Source organism: Equus asinus, chromosome 17, assembly GCF_041296235.1.
Source record: "Equus asinus isolate D_3611 breed Donkey chromosome 17, EquAss-T2T_v2, whole genome shotgun sequence".
Lineage (NCBI taxonomy): Eukaryota > Metazoa > Chordata > Mammalia > Perissodactyla > Equidae > Equus > Equus asinus.
The window spans coordinates 39,354,539-39,377,761 of record NC_091806.1 but is presented as its reverse complement, the minus strand read 5'-3'; the positions used below and the strand labels follow the sequence as shown (position 1 = coordinate 39,377,761).

The 23,223-nt window shown below is 57.2% G+C and overlaps 1 protein-coding gene across 1 annotated transcript; it reads right to left on the bottom strand.

Annotated features, from left to right (window-relative positions):
* Positions 1-7,532: 7,532 nt before the first annotated feature.
* On the bottom strand, positions 7,533-15,398 carry SAXO4 (stabilizer of axonemal microtubules 4). The gene is given in 14 exon segments (XM_014866941.3): positions 7,533-7,574; positions 7,576-7,606; positions 8,111-8,275; positions 9,878-9,972; positions 10,064-10,174; positions 10,494-10,580; positions 10,694-10,753; positions 11,150-11,262; positions 11,584-11,647; positions 12,238-12,366; positions 13,635-13,788; positions 14,067-14,190; positions 14,640-14,775; positions 15,316-15,398. Coding segments are annotated over 13 exon segments (1,284 nt in total). The 5' UTR covers positions 14,749-14,775; positions 15,316-15,398.
* Between the last annotated feature and the right edge of the window lie 7,825 nt (positions 15,399-23,223).

The window sequence follows — 23,223 nt, the reverse complement described above, 5'->3', positions numbered from 1 at the left end:
ATATTTTTGGTTTTAACCCCAAATAAGCTCGGTTCAATCTCCGGGAACCGACATCAGGTCTGATATTAACTAAGAGCCGTAACAATACTGTAATCAAGATAAATAACAGTTTAATGCAATAAAGACAACATCGGTACCAGCGCTGTGATGAGCCACACTCATATGGGAGCCTGCAGCAAAGGGAAAAATTGGTAGTATTAATCCTATTTTTATTCGAAATTTTGCTATTTTGTTGATCATGGATTTTTTGCATTAATTTTGATTTTTTAAATGATGGTATTAAATTAATTGTATTTATCTCGAAGACTCGGTTTTTTTGTGCCTGGGAAAGTGCCTGGCTCACCTCACCCTAGTCCCAGGCCTGGGATGAGTATAGTCACCCTCTCCTGGAAGGATTAGGATGAAGCATCGGTGAAATCAGATGGGAGCTGGGTATTCTCATTTTGCGATATTAACTGATGCTCCGCTGTAGACAATTTCCTTATATCCATTCCCTTCCTTTCAGATGCTAAATTGGCTTTCTGTATTCCCACTCTCAGAGGGAAACTCAGAACAAAGAGTCAAATCCTTGGCTTTGAGTTGCAAAAGAGGCTTTGAAACCCAGAGCTGAGACTGCGGCCGGGTTCTGAGAGAGAGATTTTGTGTAGGTCTAAAAGCTTAGCTTTGAACTTGGAGAGCCGAGAGCTGATGCTGAAAGCCCTGGAGTGGGGAAGGATGCGTCATCACAGAAGCCAAGATCCCACCCAAAGAGAGATGCAGGTTCCACAGGCAGGAGGGAGAGAAGGGGCAGAGTAGCACCCCTAAACGGAATGTCGGCCCTCAAAGGCCCTGGTCCCACCTGCTCTGAGCTGAGCGTGGTACAAAAAGGAAAAAGTCCCTGGTACATTAGGGGACACCAGGGCTGAGCGGACCTGTACTTCCCTTACCAGGTGTGGTCTGAGAATGCAGCGGGCCTCCCGTAAGCCCCCCTACCTGTATAGAGAAGCCTCAGGAATAGAAACGGAGCTGAGCTAGCTTCCCCCACGGATCCTCTACACGCCCCTGCGTCATGGGGGAGCATCCCGAAGTTTCTGAACCTCCAAGATGGACTTGGTGAGGCCGAGAGCAGGCTGATGGACCTGAGGGGCTGCATGCATGGTCCAGGCAAAGCAGCTGAAGGGTTGATTGTGTGACCCCAGCAACCAGAGGTCAGAGTGTCACAGTTGCTTCCGGGCAGGTGCAGGCAGGACAGGTGTGGATGACCAAACCCACGGAGGTCACATATCTCAGGAGGAGTCAACACGGATGGATGCCTCTCCCCCAGGAGCAACTTTCCGGAATGGACGCACCCTGGAGGAGGGGCAGGATTCTTGATCCGATTGGATTTGAGTCCTAAAGGGACAGAGCTTAGATTCGAAGGGGGCTGAGTTGGCCTGGAATCGACTAGAGGGATGTCTTGGCGAAGTTCCATTACAGAGAACCCGGGGTGCACTTCTCACCAAGCTCCTGAGTCTGTGCCTGTGAAACCCACACTTGCAGCGCACACAGCTGAGCGGGTGACGCCATGCACAGTAGGACCAGATCCAAGGGACCCGGTTTGCATCAAGGACCTCATAGATTAGTATCCCACAGGGCAAGTGAGGAAGGGCATCTTTTTCCATGTCTCACAAAGGGTCCATAAGGCAGCAGCCTCCTTGCCAGGTGTGTAAGGTACCTGGCCCACAAGAGACGCTCCAAAAAGGCTCATTCCCATCCTCTTGATGGTAACCCACATGTGAACGAAGGACATTTGAATTCTTTGGCCACCCCCACATTGTCTTAGGTTGAAGAATGCCAAGGGTTTTGCAAAACAGAACCCAAACGTCCTACTGTGGAAGCTGGAAACGCTGGAAACTCCCAGCTTCCCTCGCAAGTTGGATGCAGGCATGTGACCTGGAAACCACCCATCAGAGGCGTTCATCCTAGATTCTGAATCGGAAATGAGACATGGCAGAGCAGAAGGGACCGTGCGGAATCTTCTGAGGACTGTGGGGGCAGGGGCCGCAGGGGCAGTCCAGGGCCCAGCGGTGGGGGAGGCATGCTGTCTCCATGGGCCTGGGTCTGAGGGGCAATTTTGGCTCTGGTTCCTGGCTCAGTAGCCTCTAAGCTGTGTTCTCAGGTCCACCTGAAGATTCTGTGAACTCCGAAATCCTTTTGATAGATTCCTTTTCTGCTTCAATTAGCCGAAGTTGGTTTCCGTCGCTCACAAAGAGCTCTGACTGCTACCCCACATGGTCAGACTTTAGCCTCATCACTAAGGGAGTCACGTGGTCACGGTGGAGGGACCACCGTCCCGTGTCTCTGAGGCCTTCACTGCCATACCCAGGAGTCCCCATGCTGCCAGAGGCCTCGTATATGCTCAGGTTCTTCAATGCCAGCCTCCTGCCCCTTGTGCCAGAGCCCACCAGGAGAATGTGGCTCTGCTCCAAGACTGTCCCACCATATGGACCTGAAGGGACCATAGGGACCACACCTTGTCATGGTCCATAGCGAGGCTGCTTGGGGCCAGATCCTTATAAAGTCTTTCCTGAACACAGCTCCATCAGCCTGTCACTCAGTCTCTCTCTGAGGATAAATAGACCAGAAAGATGCCTTTCTGACCCGTCTCTTTACCTGAGGATCTCTGAAGACAGACACGCACATGCGCATGCACACACACTCACACGCCACTTCTTCAACAAGAGAAAACAAGGCCCCATGCTTATCACTGGCTGCACAGGAGATGCTGGCTCTCCTAGGAAGCTTCCAGTCCCCCGCTTCTGCCCACTTGAGACCCCCAGTTCGGTGATGTGCTGGGAAACGCCTTGTATCCAGAGCAGAGAGACCAGAGCGTTCGCTCACTAAGCCAGTGGCTTTCGTGCCTCATCTCTCTGGCTCAGACTGACCTGGTTCTCACAAAGGTCCTTCTGGGGTGAAGTTTTATGACTCAAAGAACTGTCCCGCCAGAGCCCTGTGTGAAGCAGCGTCTTGAAACGCAAGGAGTGTTGGGATGTCTCAGAGACCCCGGCCGACCCTCCTCTGACCTTGAACAGAAGCCCTAAGGGGGGCTTTCCTGGATCTGGTCCCTCCTCTGTCCTTGCATGTTTAGCTGTTTGGGGAACATTTCTGTGGGGATGGGTGGCCCTCCAGATGGTCAGAGAGGAAACCGGGGATCAGATTCTGAGTTTCAGGGCTTCCATCTGTCTGCGTGGAACATCCCCACCGTCCTGCAGCCTCCCCACGCACGGCTTCCCGCCACCCCCCCGGGCCTCCTGTTCCCACGGGCAGATGCCTCTTCCCAGCTGGCCAGCTGTCAAGCAATGATAACGTGACCCGGGCCAGGTGGCACCTGTCGACATCAGCCACCACAGTGCCATGACAGGAAGCAGCCACACACGTGTGCACGTGCGTCAGGAGCGGCGCCCCATCGCGTGGCACCCGGGGTCTGTCCCCATCCTCCCGTCCCATTAGCCCTTGGGGCTCCACGCCCCCACACCGATGCCGTCAGCACAGCACCCACCTGCGTCCCCAAACCTCCCCCAGAGGGCGGCCCCCCAGCGTTCTTGCTGAAAAGGCCCACGGAACGTTCTCAGCACCAGCAGGCTGTGGGGGCTTAATAAGAGTAATCGTCATCGTCACCGCACACCTCCGAACGGTTCCTAAAGTGCCCGTGGGAGGGGCAGGGAGGTTTTTTGGTCGCAGCTACAATAGGCACCTGCTGGAAGGAATGAATCACCTGGACGCCCCAAGCTGGTTACCAGGTGAGGGGAGGTGGGCAGCTTCCAGGAGGGCCAGAAGTTGGCCTCAGGGACGGGGCGGGGCCTGGCCCCTGAAGGACAGCCTGGGCCTCCCGGTAAGGCTGCACTTAGAGGTAGATCTCACCCATGCTCTCCCAGACAAGAACGGGTCTGTTCCTAGAGAAGGGTCCTGTCCAGGACCAAGACGGAGGAGACAATGGTCAGACCCATGACTCTCTGCAGTGTGGCCCTTGCTCAGGACTCCAGGCCCACCTGGAGCTCTGGTCCCTCTGCTCCAGCATCAAGGCAGCTCCTGTTTGCCAGCTGAGCATTTTACACATGTGGTCTCACTGACCCCCACCAGGTGGAGCCTGCAGTTACCTGCCAATCAGCGTGGTTAGGTGGCCTCCAGAGCTGACGGCAGGAGGCAGCCTGCGGGTGTGGACAGCCAGGATTTGCACTCGGGCAGCCTGATTCCAGAGCTCAGGCCCAGACAACTACGCTCTGCTGATGCCCGGACCCAGGAGAGGAAAGGGTGCCTGGCTGATGCTGGCCAGGGCCAGGCGGAAGGCTCAAGTCTCAGGGGGCAGGGGTTCGGGTCCTCAGAAAATGAAGCCACATTGTCAGCGCCCACACTCCCCAGCCAGCGCAGAGGGTGGGTGACGTGGCCAAGGCCGCTCCCTGCAGTGGGGTTTCAGTAACCTGAGTAGCCGCAGGGTGGAAAGTGTCCGCCCCTCCTGCCCCGGTGACTCAGAGAGGGTTGCTCAGAGCACTGGCTCTGGTCTGTGGGGGCCCTCAGGCCACTACTGGGGAGTTCAGTTGGGGGTGGTCAGAGACTGGCCCTGGTGTGCAAGGGGAGAGCAACGGGGTACACGCAGAGAGACAAGGGGTCCCCAGGGGCCCCAGCCATGGCATCCAGGCAAGTTGGCGGGGGGTGAGCGGCGCAGCATAGTCTCAGCTGCCAGGCCACACAGAGGCAGGGAGCCTGGGTGACTGACATCCTGGCATCAGGGCCAGTGATGCCCAGAGGCCCACCCCTGATGGCCCTGCTGGCAGGCAGAGTTCGTCCGTTCATCCATTCATCTAAGATTTACTGAACACCTACCAATGTGACAGGCACTGTCCTCAGCTTTAGAGTTTCAGCTGTGAACAAGACAAGCATGGTCTGTGCTCTTGTCGAGCCTCCTAATGGGGGAGGGGGACAGAGACGGGCTCCATAGCATGGCCTGCCCTGGGGGGGCAATGGTTGACTTGAAATTGACCTATGCCCCCACCAGCTGCTGCCTCTCTGGGCTCTGGCCCCACCCCTTAGCAGCAGGCACCCACCCACAGTCCTTGCGGGCTATGTGACCCGGGACCAGTGCCTCCACCTCTCCATGTCTGTCTCCTCATCTGGGAGGTGGGGACCCCCGTGCCCTAGTCCAGGCAGGACTCCAGACCCACCTAGGCTTGGCCTTGGCCCCTCCTGGAACGCCCTTCCTGCCACCCCATGCCCTGGGCCACCCTGTCCTCACACAGCCCCTTGGGCTGGGGCCCAGGACCCAGCAGGGAGGCCAGGAAGGGCTGCCCGAAGAGAGGCCACAGGGGGAGAAGGCAAGGGCTGAGGGGCGCACAGGGGAGCTGCTCGGCGCCCTCCCCGGGGGTGGGGTCTCCTGCTCCCACTCAGGAAACATCGTGGGGCGGCCCCAGCTCACATGTCCTGGAAACTGGGTGTGGGACAATGGGAGAGGGGAGGTGACGGCAAGAGGATGTAATCAGACTCCGGTGTCCCCGACACCTTCTCCCCTGTTGAGCCAGGCAGAGGTAGGCGAGCGGGAAACATGAGCTGTGAAAGGACACTGGCAGGAAGAGGGGAATGGAGAGGAGAAACGGAGTATGCGTGTGTGTCTGTTCTGTAGGTCTCTGTGCACCTGTTTTCTTGTCTGTGTGTCCATGTCTATGCGTGTTGATGTGTCTATAGGTCTGCCTGTGTGAGTGTGCGTGTGTGTGTCTGTATATACAAGCATCATGGGTGTTTATGTGAAGATCTGTGTGTGCGCATTTGTTTGCCTTTCCATATGTCTCTGTGTGTGGTTGTGTTACTGACTCTGTGTGTCTTTGTCTGTTGGCACTTATGTGCCTGTGTGTGTTTGTATGTGCGTGTCCTCAGGGGTCTGTGTGTATCTTTATTGTATTTGTGTGTACTTTTGTGCATGTGTGACTGTGGGCGGGAGGGGCTGGTCAGTCTCCCACCCTCTCCACCACCTCACTCTGGCCAGGCCAAGGATGGAGCCCAATCCAGTGGGCAAGGATACGGTTTGGTGACACACCCCTAAAGTTGGGGGCCATGGACCAGCAGGCCGCCACCCACAGTCTGTGGGACTGTCACTGGGTCCTGAGTCTGGCTGGCTTTGCAGCCGAGAGACTTTGTGTCCCCGACTCCCCTCCTCCGATGTGGGAGCCAGCTGGAGCCACCCACATCCCACATGGAGCCCCAGCCAGGCCGTGGACAGCCCCCGGGCCTGCCGCTCAAGACTTCTGGGTACAGCCGGGCCCCGGGGCCAGCAGAGCTGCTCCAGAGACACCCACTGGGAAGCAGGAGTGGAAAGGGGGGTGGGGGACCAGCTGCTAGACCACTGAGTCCTCCCCTCTGAATGCCAGTCTGGGCTGCTGCTGTCCTTCTGACCTGTTATGACCTCAAGCAGCTCATGCACCCTCTCTAGGTCCAGGTCTCTCATTTGTAAAATAAGGGGCTGGTGCTAGCAAGACCACAGCATACAGTTGTATAGCTGTGCACTGCACAAATGCACCTGTTGGAGGTGACAGAAGGCCCAGAGAGGCAGCCCGGATTCTGCCCTGTAGGCTGAGGGCCCTGGTGTCAGGCTGCAGCACCTGGAGGGAGGGACGCCCTTTTCTTCCCACGGGAAGTTTGCTCTTTTAGTCCTGTGCTCATGTGGGGCGTCCGTCTAGGGGGCACCTTGTTCTAATTCTCACAAAGGGGCTGCACTGAGGCAGCAGCCTTTTCAGCAAGCTCCCACCTCTCCCTGTGTTGGTGTCCGGGTGTCCATCCACTGAGGACCCCCGTCCATCCGTCTCTGGAGGGGCACCTCTGTGACTCTTGCTGCCCCACTGCCCTCCCCCCTCCATTAAACCATCCAAGGTGGGACCCAGCAGGGCCCCTGAATCCCTGCCGCGATCCCCCGCTCCACTTTATAGACCAGGTACTGAGGCCAGTCGAGCCCCCTCCCACACACCCCTGCCTCCCCCTTCTTCTCTGGCCCACCTGCTCCCTCCCTTCCACACTTGACTGAGCACTTAGCACAGACCCCTTGCCAGGAGTGGAAACTGAGTCTCAGTAGTGAAGTGCCTTGTCCGTGGTGGCATGGTGAGTCCAACCAGGCCTCCCGGAATCCAAGTCTGGCCTCACCCCTCCACCCCTGCACTCCCACCCTCATCCCTCCTTTTCCCAGCCACCGCTGACAGTGACAGACACATGGCTCCGCCTCACTGCTCTTTATTTCATTAGGAAAGTAGTTGGCGGAGTCCCAACGGGGGTTGGGGTGGGAACAGCCACAGGAGCCGGCTCCTGTCCCATTAGGTTGGCCAACCTGTGGGGAACGTACAAGAGGAGTGGTGGTCTGTGTGCTCTCCTGCCCCCAGGAGGCCACTGATCTACCACCCCCGACTCTGGGGCTGGGGTCCCCAGGCAGCGCTTCCTTGACCCAGGGTTTGGGAGGTAGGGCTGGCCCACGATGGCCACCCCACACAGGGAACAGTTGTGGGGGGGGGTTCCCCCAGCCCCTTACCCAGGCCTCAGGCTCAGCTGGGGGCGGTGCAGCGGCTGCTGTGAGGTGTGGCTGGCTCGGCAGAGGGGGTCGGCTGAGATCAGGGTTCTGCAGGGAGGGAGGGGGCGCAGATGAGAGAAGGATGGGGCGGTGAGCCCTCTCCAAGTCTGCCCTCTCCGGCTGCCAGCGCTCAGTCAGGGCAGCCAAGCCACAAACATTCTTTGCCTGCCAACTCGGGGCCGGCATGGGTACAAATGTGATTTTTGAGGAATTGAATTGAGCAGAAAGGAGTCATGGTGAGGCAGAACCACAGTCCATTCAGCTTAGGTCCCCACCCCGGCCATGCAGCCTGGCGGGGAGTAGGTGTGCAGCTGGCCTCTGGGAAGTTTGTCAAATGCCTGGGAACAAGGGGCAGGGAGGAGGGGAGCCGAGCAAAGGGAGAGGTCGCTGGGGAGAGGAAGGAGGAGCCCTGTGGGCAGGAGAAGGGATGAACAAGCCACAAAGAGGAAAAGGGGCCTCTCAGACGGACAGGCACACGAGGGAGGGAGAGAGGCTGCAGAAAGGCCTGGATGTGGCAAAGGACAGAGCCGAGCGGGAGGGTGGGATGGCTACCTTCCCACATAGGGGTGCTGGCGCCGCAGGCTCTCCGTGGGGGTGGGTGTGGCCTCCACGTGGGTGGCTGACTGGTTGAGGGTGTAGCCTCCTGGCTTCTGGGGCTGGATGCCACCTCGAGTCCAGCCTTCACAGTCTCGACCTTTGGGGATGTTCTCGAAGTACCTACAGCACAGGAGGGGTTGGGGGCCGGAAGCTGGCCTCTGCGCCCCTCTGCAGCCTCTCGCTCTTCTCCAGCCGGAATCTCGGCTCCAGCAGAGTGCACTCTGCCTCCGATCCCTCCGGCCTCCTCGCCTTGGCCCATGCCGTGCCCTCTGCCTGGCACTCCGCAAGCCCCCATCCACTTGGGGAGCTCTGGCTCGGGGAGCCTGCCCTCCCTCTGCCCCTGAGCCGGAGGCCCCTCCTTGTGCCGCCCCCAGGGCCCAGATGCTGAGAAAGCACTTGGGAGTGGACAGGACTGTTTAAGTGATGTCTCTGACCCTGGCCTGGGAGCTTCTTGGGGCTGGGGACCCTGTCTTATCCATTCCTCTCCAGGCATTCAACTTTTCTTCCATTTCGTCACTATTCACTGAGCACCAGGACGGGTTCTGAAGGTACCAAGGTGAGCAAGATGCGGGCTCCGCCCTTGAGCTTATGAAGAGAAGGTGCCAATAGATGAACGTGGAAATCGGTGATTCCAACCCCTGGGGGCTCTGGGTGCACCAGGCAGGAGCTCGGGAAGTGCTGGTGGGCAGGGAAAGGATCCAGCAGAGACAGCTGGGCCTGGGGGTCCGCCTGCCTAGGAAGGGGCAGGGACACACTGGTCCCCCTAGGCCCAGAGGGAGCCTCTGCCCCTTCCCCTCACCCTCTGAGGGGACTGGAGCAGCCACAGGTGTCAAGGATCTGTTGTGCAGTCAGGCACCACATCTGTCCCTAAGGATGGGGTACAGGGGCACCTTGGGACACCAAGGACTTGGGGGGACAATGTGGACACAGATGACAGATGCTGTGAGGGGAGGTTTTGTCTGAAGAATTACACTCCTTTATCCCACTCCTGTGAAGCCCTTCCCAACCAGTCCTGGCCCCGGGAACCCTCTCCACAGCTCTAGGGCCACTTCCTCCTGGGAGCCCTCCCTGATGCTCCTGACACTCACTCTTTGCCCAGGGCTCACACAGCACAGAGCTTATCTCCTGAGGCAACATGGAGCCCACGTGCCATTGGACTGGATGTAGTGTCTTAGCAGATGCCATAGTTGCTCCACCCAGACCCCCTTGGACCCCCTTATTCTTCCCCTGCCCACCGGCCTGGCTGCCAATGGCCTGCACTGCATCTCTGGGAAGGCTGCCCTAGGGCTGCAGGAACTTTCTTTGCCTGAGCAAGGAGGTACCTAGCATTGACACTGCCCCTGGGGACAGCCCTAAACCAACCACCCAAGGATGTGGGGGTATGAATACCCCAGCTCCCTCGCCCCTTGGCTGGGATAATTCTGAATTGTGTGTTTCGCAGTTTCTAGACTCTCCCAGCGGGATGTCTAGCTTAATAGCACGCCTGTGATTGGCTACCTCCCCTTCCCCATTCCCCCTCCCCACTCTCCCACACCCCCCAACCCAATAAAGGGCTTGTGCTCAAATCCTTGGCTCAGGGTCTGCTTCTGGGGGAACCTACATTAATTCCGTGTTGGCCTTCGCAAGGCTGTGAGCTCATCGCTGGTTCCAGTCTCAGTCTCCCTGTCTGTGAAATGGGCTCCAGCATCACAGCCCTGGACTCGGGCAGGGAAGGGGGCTCACCTTTGGTTGTAGGCGTTGAGGTAGCGATTATCCATGCCTGGGTCGTAAGGGCTGCGGACATAGCTCGGGCTGTTAAGGCTGAACCCTGTGGGCTCCTGCATGAGAGAGAAGAGAGAGAGAGCGGGGACTCGTCAGTTCAGAGAAGGTGGGGATTTGCGGGTGGCGGCTGGGTACCCCAGGCCTCACCTTGCTCCCCACGGTCTCCTGGCCCAGGAGGGAGACATTTGTCTGTTGCATCCGCTGCGGCGGCTGGAATTGCCGGGTCATGCTGCTGGGTTCTGGGCTGGGAGGGGGCACCTGCAGGGGACAGAGCCACAGGCAGGGTGGCTGGGTGGTCAGGGTGAAGCAGCAGGGAGGGAGGGTGGGCGGGCAGAGGCACACACAGACCCAACCTGCCCCCAGCCCCAGGACCCGTCCTTCCCCCTCCAGCCACTCGAAACTCACTGTTTCAAACACTCTCCTCCGTTTCCAGCCCCTGGGCCTTTACCCTCCATCGAAAGGGGTCCCCAAACACCCTGATTCTTCCCATCCTTCAGTGCCTGGCCCAAAGGCCACCATATTCAAGAAACCTCCTTGACTCTCCGCTTGTCTGAGGGAGCCCCCCACGGCCACTCACTCTGGGGTTCAGAGTCCTCTCATTCCCTCGGCTGAAGGTCGTCTCCCACTCGGAGCCTCTGGTCAGCGTGGGCAGCAACTCGTCTCCCTAAGACAGCAAAGCAGCCACTGTCACCGCAGCATGGCTGCCCGCCACGGCCTTCTGGCACAGTGTCCTAACCACCCCCCAGGAGGACCCCAGCCCTCCCCAGCTCAGCTTACATGAGGGTAGGTCATGGGGAGAAAGTCCGACTTGGTGACACTCCGGCTGGGGAGGAGGACCTGGAATGAGGCCAGCAGAGGAGCTTCAGCTGGGCAGAAGGGGCCGTCCCCTTGTCCTGAGCTCAGAGAGGGACAGGTGGGTGTAATTGGGGTAATGAGGAAAGGGAAGAGTTAGGGGAGAAAAGAGGGGAGGACATGACGCTGAGTGGGAGCCAGCAGGCCGGGTTCTTGTCTGGGCTCCGAGTGACCTTGGCTAGGCCACTTCTCCTCTTTGGCCCTCGGGGTTCTCATCCGTAAGGTGGGGGAGTTGGACCGAAGCAGGGGTTGTCGCCCAAGCTCCCCCCTCTTGTGTTTGAACAAAGGGTTCTGCCGCTTACTTTTTGTAAAAAGCTAGAAATCCCCAGAGCGGACGGCTTCGATGACCCTGAGAGTCCAGTGGGGCCCAGCCTGCCTTACCGGGTCCCCAGGCAGGGCCTGGGAGGGCGGCTGGAAGACAATGGGGCTCCTGGTGGACTCCTTGGTGAAGCCGGTCTCCTCCTTGGCTCCGATGGATCTCCTCTGCAAGAGGTCTGCAGGAACAGCCCCCTTGTGCTGCCCCCTGGCCACCCGGCCCCACCCACGGGGCCCCCAGAAGCTCAGTGTCCCAGGACCAGGGGAGAGAGCTGGCTCCGGGGATCTGAAGGCCTGAGCCACCAGGATGGTGGACACCAGGAGAAGGACTCCAGACTCCAGGGCCCAGAGTGAGAGAGGAGGGCAGAAGGAAGGGCAGGGCCGACGGGCCAGGAGGCGGACTGGACTTAGTCCTTAGTCCAGGGTCCCCGGGGGTCTCTCCTAGGTCGGGAGTAGGGAGGTGTGGTGGGAGGGAGGCATGAACTCTGACAAGCACCCACCTGGCTCCTGAGAAGGCTCCTTGAGATACTTTGAGTTATACTCAGAAGTCATGAAGTGCGGGCCCTGGAACACGGAGGGTGGAGCAATGGGGCCACACGGGAGACCAGAGCCCCGAAGGTGGTCAGTGATGGTGGCGGCTCTTGGGTATCCGCGCTCTGAGTAGAGCTGTGCAGTATAGCTGAGAAGGGAGGGCTGGGGCAGCATCCCTGACACAAATCTCTCTCTGATGGGGCATCACAGTGCCAGCAATCCCAGCTGGAGAGCACAGCTCTCCTGTGACCAGGAAAACTTAGTCACGTCCCACACTGGACTCCTAGTAATGAACAACAGGGCTCAGAGCCCCCGGGACCAAGGCCGGAGGGGACCCAAAGAGAGGAGAGAGGCTGATGGAAGAAAATGGGTGCTCCCTTCACAATCCACTGCTCGGGCGTCCGGATGGGGGAGGGGAGAGAAGGGAGCATGGGTGTTAATCCTAAGACGGGCGTGACGACCCCTTTGATGCTGTCTTGGAAATCCCAAATATCAAAGCCTTTGCTCTCCCCAGTTTTTCTTGGTGCCCTGAGCTTCTTGGGTGAGTCTCCCTCTGGAGGGAGAAGCAGGGGGTCTGGCCCCTCTGCCCAGCCCACAGCCCTTACTGGGGCCCACCCACTCACGTATCGTGCATTCTCCCACTCCAGGGAGCCCCTGTCCTGCTGCTGGTGGAGCAGGGGCACTTTCCTGGGCTCCAGCCCGGTGATGGCCTGGGGCCTGTAGTCCGGGGTGTCAAAATGGACCTTCCTGACCTGGGAGGAGGGAGTGGCCAATTACCCCTCCAGGTGAGGGAGGGCAGCCACTCCCTGACTCTGATTCAGCCCTTAACCCCTACAGAGTGTCTTCACAGCAGCCTGAGGGGGCCCTTTACCCTGAAGTCAGGTCACGTCCCTCCTCTCTCCAAGCTCTGGAGTATTCTCATCACACTCAGAGTAGAAACCCACGTCCTGACAGCAGTCCACAGGACCTCGGCTCCTCAGTCGGCTCCAGCCACCTGCCTCCTTGCTGTCCCTCTTCACATCACACACTCCTGCCTCAGGGCCTTTGCACTTGCTGTTGGCACCACCTGGAACACTCTTCCCTCACATAGCTACACTTGGAGGAACACTAACCTCTCTCAAGTCTTTGTCTAATGTCTCCATAACAAGCTCTTTCCTCATCCTCCTGATTTGCTGTGGCAACCCCTTCACTTCTGTTTCACCCCCTGCCTCTTCCCTGTTGTATTTTTCCCCAGCACTTTTCACCGTAAAATATAGTAAAGATGTCCAGAACATATTGGTTGAATGAATGAATGAATGAATGACTTAGTATCCATTCTGGTGGTGGTGGTGATGATAAGGATGATGGTCATAATGATGACAGAAATGAAGAAGACGGGGTGAAAATGACAGAAGTGAATTTGACAATGGTGGTGAGGATGGTAATAAGGGCTTGGAGATATGGATGGGATGGTGGAGATCAGGGGGATGGGATGGGTTTGGGGTTGGGATGGAGTGGGAATAGGACTGGAGATGGGGATGGTGGGGATGGGGGTGGGAATGGTATGATGGGGGGATGGGGTTGGAATGGTGTGATGGGGTGGGGGTGGGAATGGTGTGATGGGGTGGGGGTGGGAATGGTGTGATGGGGTGGGGGTGGGAATGGTGTGATGAGGGGTGGGGGTGGGAATGGTGTGATGGGGGATGGGGGTGGGAATGGTGTGATGGGGGGATGGTGGCAATGGTAGAGATGGGGATGGAAAGGGAATGGGAATGGTAGAGATGATGATGGTGACAGAGATGGGGATGGAAATGGAGAGGGAGGTGATGGTGGGGACGAGGATGAGGACAAAGGTGATGAAAGTGTGTGTACCCCCAGCCCACATTGTGGCTGCTCCATGTCCAGTCATCTCAGCCTTGACCAACTCTTGGCAGGGCAGTCCCACCCTGCCGGAGGGACTCCGCCCACTTTCCACCCCCAGCCCTTCCTCCAGCCCATCCTAGGGCTCCCCGCTGTCTCCTGGCCCCGGCGCAGCACTGACCTCCTTGGTCAGAGGTGTCACGTTGGACTTCTCCCGAGAGTACCCAGAGCTGGTCTTGGCCAGGTCCCAGGGCAGGGGATATCCGCCATCGGATACCTCTGGGGGACGGTAACTCTGACTGGTCACTGTCTGGAGATTGTCACAGACTTGTTTCCTGAGGTGGAGCAGGGGTAAGAGCTCTTACCACCAGGGCTACCTGCCTTTGTCCTCTGAAGGCTGCAATGCTTATCTCCAGAAGCTTCCCACCTCCCTCAGACCTCGCACAGATGCCTCAGGGGTGGCCTGCCTTTGGGCCCCCAGGACCTGAGACCTAGAGCAGGCAAGGCTCAGGGTCCCCATGCCTGGAGCCTGGAGGTGGTCCTATGAGCTCCTATGGCCCTGAGAGCCAACGCCAGCAGGACAGGGGGTGAGAAGGAGTGGGGCTGACCATACCCCATGGCTGGTCCAGGTGGATCCAAGGTGTCAACCTTGGCTTGGTATGAGACCACAGGCCGGAAATTTGATTGGTAGCCTGTGCCTTTGTGACTGCCCATGTGCGGCCTGAAATCCTCCCGACCTGCCAGAAGGGAAGTGAGCAGACAGGATGGGGGGGTCAGCAGAGTGGGAGAGCAGTGAGGGGGCTTCCCAGGCACGGTCAGCATCCCCCTTGGGGTCCAGGGGCCCTGTGATGGAGAAGGCACAGAGTCAGGGGCAACAGCAAGTGTGACACGAGCTGTGAAACCTGGCCTTTCGGGACTGTGACAACAGGAAATGGAGTCGGCAGGTTGGGGACAGTTAGTATGGCAGAATCATAGGATGGATTCGGTGGAGGGAGCAGTGGGGCGGGGCCAGCCCGATGGTACCGGTGTGGACACGGTCCTTGGGGGCTCAGGGGACCGATCAGCTCAGTGTGCTGAGGTTGCTCCCAGAGTGTGATGGGCTAAGGGGCTGCTCCTCTCCCAGCAGGAGTGCCTCCCCGCTCCTGCCCTGTGTCCTACAGGTGCTTCTGCACAGAGGTGCCCTCACCATAGGCTACGGAGTAGCTGGTGGCATAGAATTTCAGCGGATCCGTGCAGCCCCCTGAACTCATCTTCACATAAGGGGAGACACTTCCCAGGGGGAGTTTCCCCATCATGATGCTGTGGGGCAGGGCCCCGGGGGCCTAGGAAGGAAGCACAAGGGGCCCCGTCAGCCCAGCAGCCCTAGGGCCCGAGCCCGCCCCAGGCCCAGGCTGCCGAGACCACAGAGGGGGTGACGGAACCCCACCCAGCCAGCCCCTTCCCCCAGGCCTGTCCCTCTCCACTGACACCCCCACCTCACACTGAAGACAGGACTAGTAATCGTCAACACTTATCTCATGTACACTTGTGTCTCCTTTCACCTTCCCACATCCTATTATTAATTCCCATTTTACAGCCAGGAAACTGAGGTTCCAAGTGATGAAGGATTAGCTCACAGTAGGTGGTAAACTGTGATTCAGACCCAGGGTATCTGACTCCTGGGCTCCTGATCTAAACCCCCCCACACTCTCCTCTGGGACCGAATGGCCAGACAACCTCCCCCCAGGGAATTCTCGGCTGTCCCAAGAATTGGGGGATACTCGCTCTCCGTCTCTCCCTCGGCTGTCTTGGTCTTGCCCACCTCCCTCTGGGAGTTGGCTCAGCTCTCCTGGAGCCCAACAGGCAGCTGGCCCCACCCTCACCTGCCCTCCGCAGTGGCTCTGAGGACGAGCAAGAGGCTGCAGGAGGCAGGAGCTGCTCCGGAGTGGCCTGGGCCCTCTGAGAGGTGGCCAGGCCAGGAGAAACAGTGCATTGCCTAGCAACTGGCGCCTAGCAACAGAGTCCCCACGCCTCTGAAGCCCTTCCAGAGCCAGGGCCCACGGAGGGGCTGACCTGGCCAGGAGTGGGGGGCCAGGAGCTGCTGAGGCAAGGTCCTGCCTCCATGGCTTTGGCCCCCATCGCTGGCCTCCCTCCACAGGGCCCGGCAGAGCTGCCGTCTGAGTGACATCAAATAAACGATAATCCCAAACAATCACTTCCATTCACTGAGGACCCACTTCTCACCAGACGCTTTATATCCTTTATCTCCAGTCCTCTGAGGAGCTCTTCCAGGTAGCTATTATTATCCGTCTTTTCACACGGGGAAAATGAGGCTTAGACAAGCAAAGCGACTTGACTGGCCGGAGATCTCGCAATCAGAAAATAGCAGAGTCGGGATTCGAACGTGGGTGGGTCCAGATGCCACTCTTAGGCCTCTTGGTAAATCAATGTTTACCATGCTCTGCTAGAGCCAGATCTGTGCCAAGCAATTTTACACACGCACTTCATATAATCCCCCAGATCACACTGTGAACTGGGTACTATTATTATAGAGCCAATAAGCCACAGCAGTGAAGAGTGTGGTTCCAACCCGATCCGTCACCTTCAACGAGGTCCCTATCCTCTTTGCCTCATCTTCACCGAGGGCTGTAACCGGACTGCCTTGTAGAGCTGCCGGCAGATTTAACGAGAGGGTGAATTCAGCACCTGGCAGATAGTTGATGCTCAATTTTTTTTTTTTTTTTGCTGATGAAGATTCACCCTGAGCTAACATCTGTGCCAATCTTTTATTTTTTATGTGGATCATCACCACAGCATGGCCACCTACGAGTGGTGTGGTTCCATGTCCAGAAACTGAACCCAGGCTGCCAAAGCAGAGTGCCGTGAGCTTAACCACTAGGCCATGGGGCTGGCCCCCTCAAGATGCTCAATTTTTAAAAGCTGCTATTCTTAGCCTTATTTTCGAGATGGTAAAGGTGAAGCCTAAAGACAGATTACCCAGGCCTCACAGGCGGTGGAGGCAGAGACTGGCTTAAGACAGGAGTGAACCAACTCCACAGTCACTGCTCCTGCCTCCTCTGAAGCCCATTCACCTCGCCTTGACTTGAAGGCTTGTAAACGTGTAACAGTCGTGTCTCTGGGGAGGAGGAGGCGAGGTGGGGTAGCGAGGAGCCCCGATTTGCAGCGTTTGCCAATTTCCTTGGTGTAAATACTCTCATCACGGCTGCTTTCAGACCACTAACGCCGCTTTGCTGAATGGGGAGTCGGGCAGACATGCTCTGTAGCCACCCTCCAGTGAGGAGCTCCCAGTCTAATGACAGAGGCTCGCGTGAGCTCCACCCACGAGCCGCAAGATAGGGTGAGACCACCAAAGGTGGGGGCTCACCCAGGGCGAAGGGAGGTAGTGGCCCTTCTCAAAGGGTGCATAGAGAAGTGGTTACAAGCAAGAGCTCAGACTCTGAAGCCAGACGGCAGAGGCCCTGGCTCTGCCACTTAATAACCTAAGACTTGGTGCATGTTCCTTGTGCCTCACTTTCCCCTTCTGGATAACGGGGGTAATCATGGCACCTCCCTGTGGGGTTGTAGTACACACAAAGCCCCTAGCCGGCACCTGGCACGCTTTGACTGGGAGTGCCATCAAAGAGTTAGGGAAAGGCCCAGGCAGAGGTTTGGGCCCCAGGGTTATGGCCCTTGAATTTCTCACGGCCCTGCCCTCAGGGAGCCCACAGTCTTCTGGGGTCTCAGACACAGTCAGTATGATGTAGCCAAAGAAAGCTCAGTTTAGGAGGCTGGCAGGTCTGATCCCAGAAGCTGCTTCTGCCACTGGCTTACTGTGCGAGTCTGGGCCTCGCTTCCCTGAGCCTGTTCCCGCACCTGTAAGCTGGGGACACAGTGCCCACCTGGTAGGTCGCTGGTGGATTTGGAATACCCCATGCACAGTGTCTAGGCGGAGATGAGGGAGGGTGCACCACGTGGAAAGCTCTGCAAGGGCAAAGGTGGGAGAGCCTGGCGCCCTGGTGGCGGTGACTGTGGCTGGAGCACTGCATGGGGAGGAGGAGCTCAGCTGGAAGCTGTGGCCAGGTTTTCCATTTAGCAATTGGTGGGGGAAGAGCAGGTGGGGGAAGAGCAGGTGGGAGAAAGGTTTGAAATCCTCCCGTAGGTCTGCGAGGGAAGCTCTTGAGCTGGTGGAGCAGCCGGAAGACTTGGGCAGGACTCCCGGGAGGCGGCCGCTCTCCGAGTCTGAACTCCCTTTAGGGCCGGCAGCGACGGTCCTCCAAGTGGCCTCTGGTTTTTTGCTGTGTGGCGACACCCAGCGGCCATACCGCGCAACTGCAGGAGATGCTGCCAGTGCTGCGCTCCGTAGTCTGGGGGGCTCCTGGAGGGGTGCAGGGAGGCGGCAGAGCAGCTAGGTGGCCCCAGCCACAGGCCACCCAGCCTTATTCACCCTCGGGTTCTCCAGAACAGAAGGGGCCGGCTTCGCACGGAGTGCTCTGGGAGGGCGGGGGCCCGGAGCCCGCAAGGAGCAGGAGGCCTGGGGATGCTCGCCTGGCACTGGTCCCAGTGACAGCCGAATTGCTGCGTGACTTTTGGACCTCTCACCTCTGGGCCTCAGTTTTTCTATCTGAAATGAAGTAACAGACTAAACAACCCTTCTAGATTTTAAGTTGGAAATCCTGGGCCCACCTCAGCCCATCTTCTCATTTATTAAGCACTTCTGCCCAGGCTCAGAGCTAGGAGTCACCCCATCCCTTTTCACTCCAGCCCCACAAGACAGAAACTATTATTATCTCCATTTTACATATGGGGGAGCCGCCCGAGGCCTCACAGGCAGGAAGGGATGGAGCCAGCTCTGACTCCTGAGTCGGCGCCAAGCCTGCTGGAAACTGCCAGCAAATCTGCTGTCAAGAGCTGGGACTGGAGCAGTGGGCTCTGACACCACGCGGTCGAGCTCAGTCATTTCCAAAGGGATGGACTGCCCTGGCCCGATGGTGACTTCTTTCCCCTTTCTAGAGCTGCCCAGCCTGAGCAGTAAGATTCGTTGTCGTTTCCCCCCTGTGAGAAGTCAGGGCTTCAGACACGTGGAGCTGGCCCTGGATGCCAGCAGCTGCCTCCCTGCTGAGGCCTGGAAGGTTAAGTCTCAGAAATCAGCAAGAGGACGTTTTGGGGCCCTGGCCCATGGAAGTCCTTAGCTGGGACCAACGGGAGCAGGCCCTGACAGGTGTCCGAGGCCAGTGTGCGCCACCCTTTGACTGCTGACTCCCGAATGGGGACAGATGTCTGTACTCTGTGCTCTGGGCTGTGTGAGCTTCAGGTCCCCAAAGGAGCATGAACTTGGGCAAACAAGACAGCACATCACCAAGCATGTGTCGTTCTGTCTTGGTTGACATGTGTCTTCAGGGCTGGCCTCGGGGGGCAGGGCCAGGCTCTTGTCAGGAAGAGATGGGTTAAAGGAGGGAAAAGCTGCTTAACACACCCAACCTTTTGACAGAAGACCATGCTGCCCAGCGTGGGGAGTGAGTTCTCCGCCTGGGGAGGCATTCAAGCAGCAGTTTGAATTTGCTTGGATCTGGATGACAACGACAGCAGGTTCTCACTCAGGGTTTACGAGGTACCAGGCACTGTTCTGAGTGCTTCCCATGTAATACTACATTTAAATGTCACCACTGTGAGGGGTGTTCCTGTGTGGTGGGTGGTATCAGCAACTCTGTTTTATAGATGAAGAAACTGAGACACAGAGAGGCTCCGCAACTTGTCCAGGGTCGCACAGCTAATAAAGGGGGAGGTTCTTCTTTGAATCCAGGCAGGCTAGCTCCAAAGGTCACGCTGGCGACCACTTCGATATTACCTTATGGATTGAGCTAGAAGCTCTTCAAGTTATTTTCTCTCTCTCTTTTTTTCTGGTGAGGAAGATTGGCCCTGGGCTAACATCTGTTGCAATCTTCGTCTTTTTTTTTTTTTCTCCCCAAAGCCCCAGCACATAGTTGTATATCCTAGTTGTAGGTCCTTCTATGTGGGACGCCGCCACGGCATGGCTTGATGACCTGTGTGTACATCCGTGCTCAGGGTCCAAACCAGTGAAGCCTGGGCTGCCGAAGTGGAGCGTGCAAACTTAACTACTCAGCCACCACAGGCAAGCCCCTCTTCAAGCTATTTGCAAAATCTGACCTTCGATGACAGTTTTTAAGACCCTTTTAAAAGACTCCTCCCTCCCATGCTCGGCTGTCTCCTGCACCCAGCCCCTTGGTCTGCACTGGCCGCTGCTAGGTGAAAATCCACCAAAGAGGGGTTGACAACTGTCCAGATCATCAAGATGAGCAAGAATTGGGAAGCAGGCCGCTAGGACATAGCTGAGGAAACTGAGTCCTCGCAGAGCAGGGACGTCTGAATTTGACTGCGCTGGGAACCTCACATAAATGGAATCAGACTGCATTTGTCCTTTCGTGTCTGGTTTATTTCACTTAGCATAACGTCCTCAAGATTCATCTGCCTGGTAGCATGTGTCGGAATTTTGTTCGTCTTTAAGGCTGAATAATATTCCATTGCATCTATAACCACATGTCGTTATCCAATCCTCTGTAGACGGACATTTGGGCTCTTTCTACCTTTTGGTTATTGGGAATGATGCTAATGTGAACTTGGGTGTACAAATATCTCTTTGAATCATTGCTTTCAAGTCTTTGGGGTATAGACCCCGAGTGGAATTGCTGGATCATATCACACTCATACTTTTGAAGTCCCTGGGCTGGAGGCTGGGGCAGGCACGAAGGGTAGTGTTTCCTGGCTTCAGATGGGCCTCGAGGCAAGAGGGTGCTAGAGGAGAGATCAGATCAGGTGTCACTCCCAAGAAAGCCCCGGGCTGAGCCCTTTTGGGTGTAAGAGGAAGAGGCAGGGGTGCTAATGCCTTGAAGGAGCTGAGGTCACATCTCTGCTCCTTCTGGAGCCTCTTCTAGAACTTGGCTTTGAGGTGTGGCTCTGACACAAATAGTGCTGTGTGACCTTCCTTAATTAACCTCCCCTCTCTGGTCCTGCTGCGTGTGAAAAGAGGGGTCTGGACTAGAACAGGAGGTTTGGTTTGTTTGTTTTTAGTTTGACATGTGTTGTTTATTTGGCCTTGGGGCCTCAGAACTCCTTCTTCAAACGGATCCTGAAATGATGGTTGGCTCCATGTTTCCTCCCCTCCCCTCCCCTCCCCTGTGAGATAGCACGACCCCAGTCTACCCGCTTCCAGGTTCTTCCCCTCTGCCTTGTTACAGGAGAGCATGGACAGGAGGCTGCCACACTCGGCCTGGCCCTCTGGGTCTGGCTGGACCGCACTGGCTGTCTCTCCTGGCCTAGACCCTAAAGTGTGTCCACGGAGGCCACCGGGTCTGCAGAACAGAGCTCAGCAAACCCCTTGCTCTGCTGCCCAGAACACTGTTTTCGAACCAGATTCTTCTGAGCTCACCTGAAGAACCTCACCCAGGCCAGGTGACCCCCTGTGTGATCACCTGGACCTCAGCTGCTCCAGGTGACCCTCGGGGGTGGAGCAATTTGAAGCTGGGATGTGACATACAGGGGGTCATGGCAGGAAGGGCTGACTGGGGCCACGCCAAGCCACGGGGCCCCTTTGTCCACGGGACAGGGCAGCAGGGTGGCCTGGCTTCCCATGACCGCCTCTCGGGTTAGCCCCGCTGCAGGGCTCCGTGGATCCTCTGAGGACGGCCAAGTAACCGATTTAGAGGATGTGGATCTGGAAGCTCCTGGGTCTGGACGGCCTGGCATTAGGGTCCGAGCCCTGGCTTTGGGGCCTCGCTGAGCTGCATTCACATCCTGGCTCCCTCGCGGACAGTGTCCTGGGCCTCGCTTTCTTCTTTGCGACAGCAGGATGCTAGCTGCTCCCTGGGCTGTTGAGAGGATGAAATGAGGACTGTGAGAGAGGAGCTCAGCGTGGTGCCTGCACCGGGTGGAGGGGTGGGGGATGTGGTTATTGTGGGTGTAAGCATCGGGTCCAGGGAGAGTGCCAGCAGACGGGCCGGCGTGACGGCAGCTTCAGCTGCTGGTTTTGCTCTTTCCAGCTTCTCTGCACTGTGACTTGGGCCTCTAGGAAGGACCGCTGTCTCAGTGAGACAGGAGGGCTGCCCGGGACTAGCATCCTAGAGCTCCCAGCTTTCAGAAGTGCCCTGGAGGCCCTGCTTCCTGTGCTGTCACCCCAGGAACTGAAATAGCCTGGGTCTAATGGCCTAAGTCCAATTGCTCTCTGTCATCGTCCTTCCTAAAAGGCAGTGGCTCCCCGGATGGTCTGAGCGCTCTCTCCACCTCCCACCATGCTAGGGTGACTTCTGGGATGTGGTTCATTTCTCCCCTCGGTGGACGTTTCCTGGAAGAAACTCTCTCATGCTTGTTTGCTGGCTGTTCTGTTTCTGCCTGTTCTGTTCTTGGACTGTCTCCTCTGGGTGAACTGGCTGATTTTGCACAAGGTTTAAAAATTAATGACTCCTGGGGAAGATGCAATGAGATGGAGCAGAAAATAAGAACCCAATCCATGTCCTTCAACGGGATGGAGATATTCTTGGCAGCGATCAGCAAGAGACCCGGGGTAGGGGGCAAGAGAATGGGGCCCGGACGCATAGAGATCTGGGTTCGAATCCCCAGCCCTGCCTTTATAAGGCAGGTGCCCTTGGACAACTTCCTTAACCTCTCCAACCCCGTTTCCTTAGCTGTGTGATGAGGCTGCAGTAGAATTCATACAGTTAGGCTGCGGATTTAGAAAAGACAATATTTAAGTGCTTCAGCACACAGCCCTGCATGGAAAAAGCAGTCGGTAAGTGGTTATGCTTGTTTTCCATTTCCCAGCCTCCCTTGCAGTTAGATAAGTGCCGTGTGGCCTGTTCTGGCCAACGTGCTGCGCGAGGAGTTGAGGAGCGCCACTCCCAGCCCGAGGTAGTCAGGAGCCGCTGTGCGTTTTCCACTCCCTGTGGGTGGAGTCCCCATGTTGGGCGGGAAGAACCGAAAGGTGGGAGCAGCCTGGATCCCCGAGTCACCGTCTGGAGGTCAGCAGCCCGGGAGAGCTGCCTGTCCCTCATCGGATGGGGATGCGACAGACGGAGAAACTGAGCTGCTTCATGCCCTTGAGCTTTGGGCTTTTGTTTGCTTCTGCAGCACAAGCAGAGGACTGAGGAGCTGAGGATTTGGGAAACAAGTTGGGACATGATTCTGTGTATTCGTCAGGGTTCTCCGGAGAAACAGAACCAACAGGATGGACATCTATACGTATATATACAGAGAGAGAGAGATGGAGACAGATGGGGTTTGGGTGTAAGAAATTGGCTCATGGGATTATGGAGGCAAATAAGTCCCAAGATCTGCAGGGTGAATCAGTAAGTTGGAGACCCAGGAGAGCCAATGATTTACTTCTGGTCCATGTCCAAAGGCCTTAGAACCTGGAGAGCAGATGACATACTTCCCACCTGCAGACAGGAAGAGCTAATGTTTCAGTTTGAATCTGAAGGCAGGATGAAAGCCAACGCCTCAGTTTGATGTCAGTCAGCAGGAAGACTTCTCTCTTAATTGTGGGATGTGGGGTGTGGTGGAGCCTTTTTGTTCTATTCAGGCCTTCAACTGATTGGATGAGGCCCACCCATATTAGGGAGAGTGATCTGCTTTGCTTAATCTACTGATTTAAATGTTAATCTTGGGGCCGGCCTGGTGGCGCAGTGGTTAAGTTCACATGTTCCACTTTGGCGGCCTGGGGTTTGCCGGTTTGGATCCCGGGTGCGGACATGGCAGCACTTGGCACGCCATGCTGTGGTAGG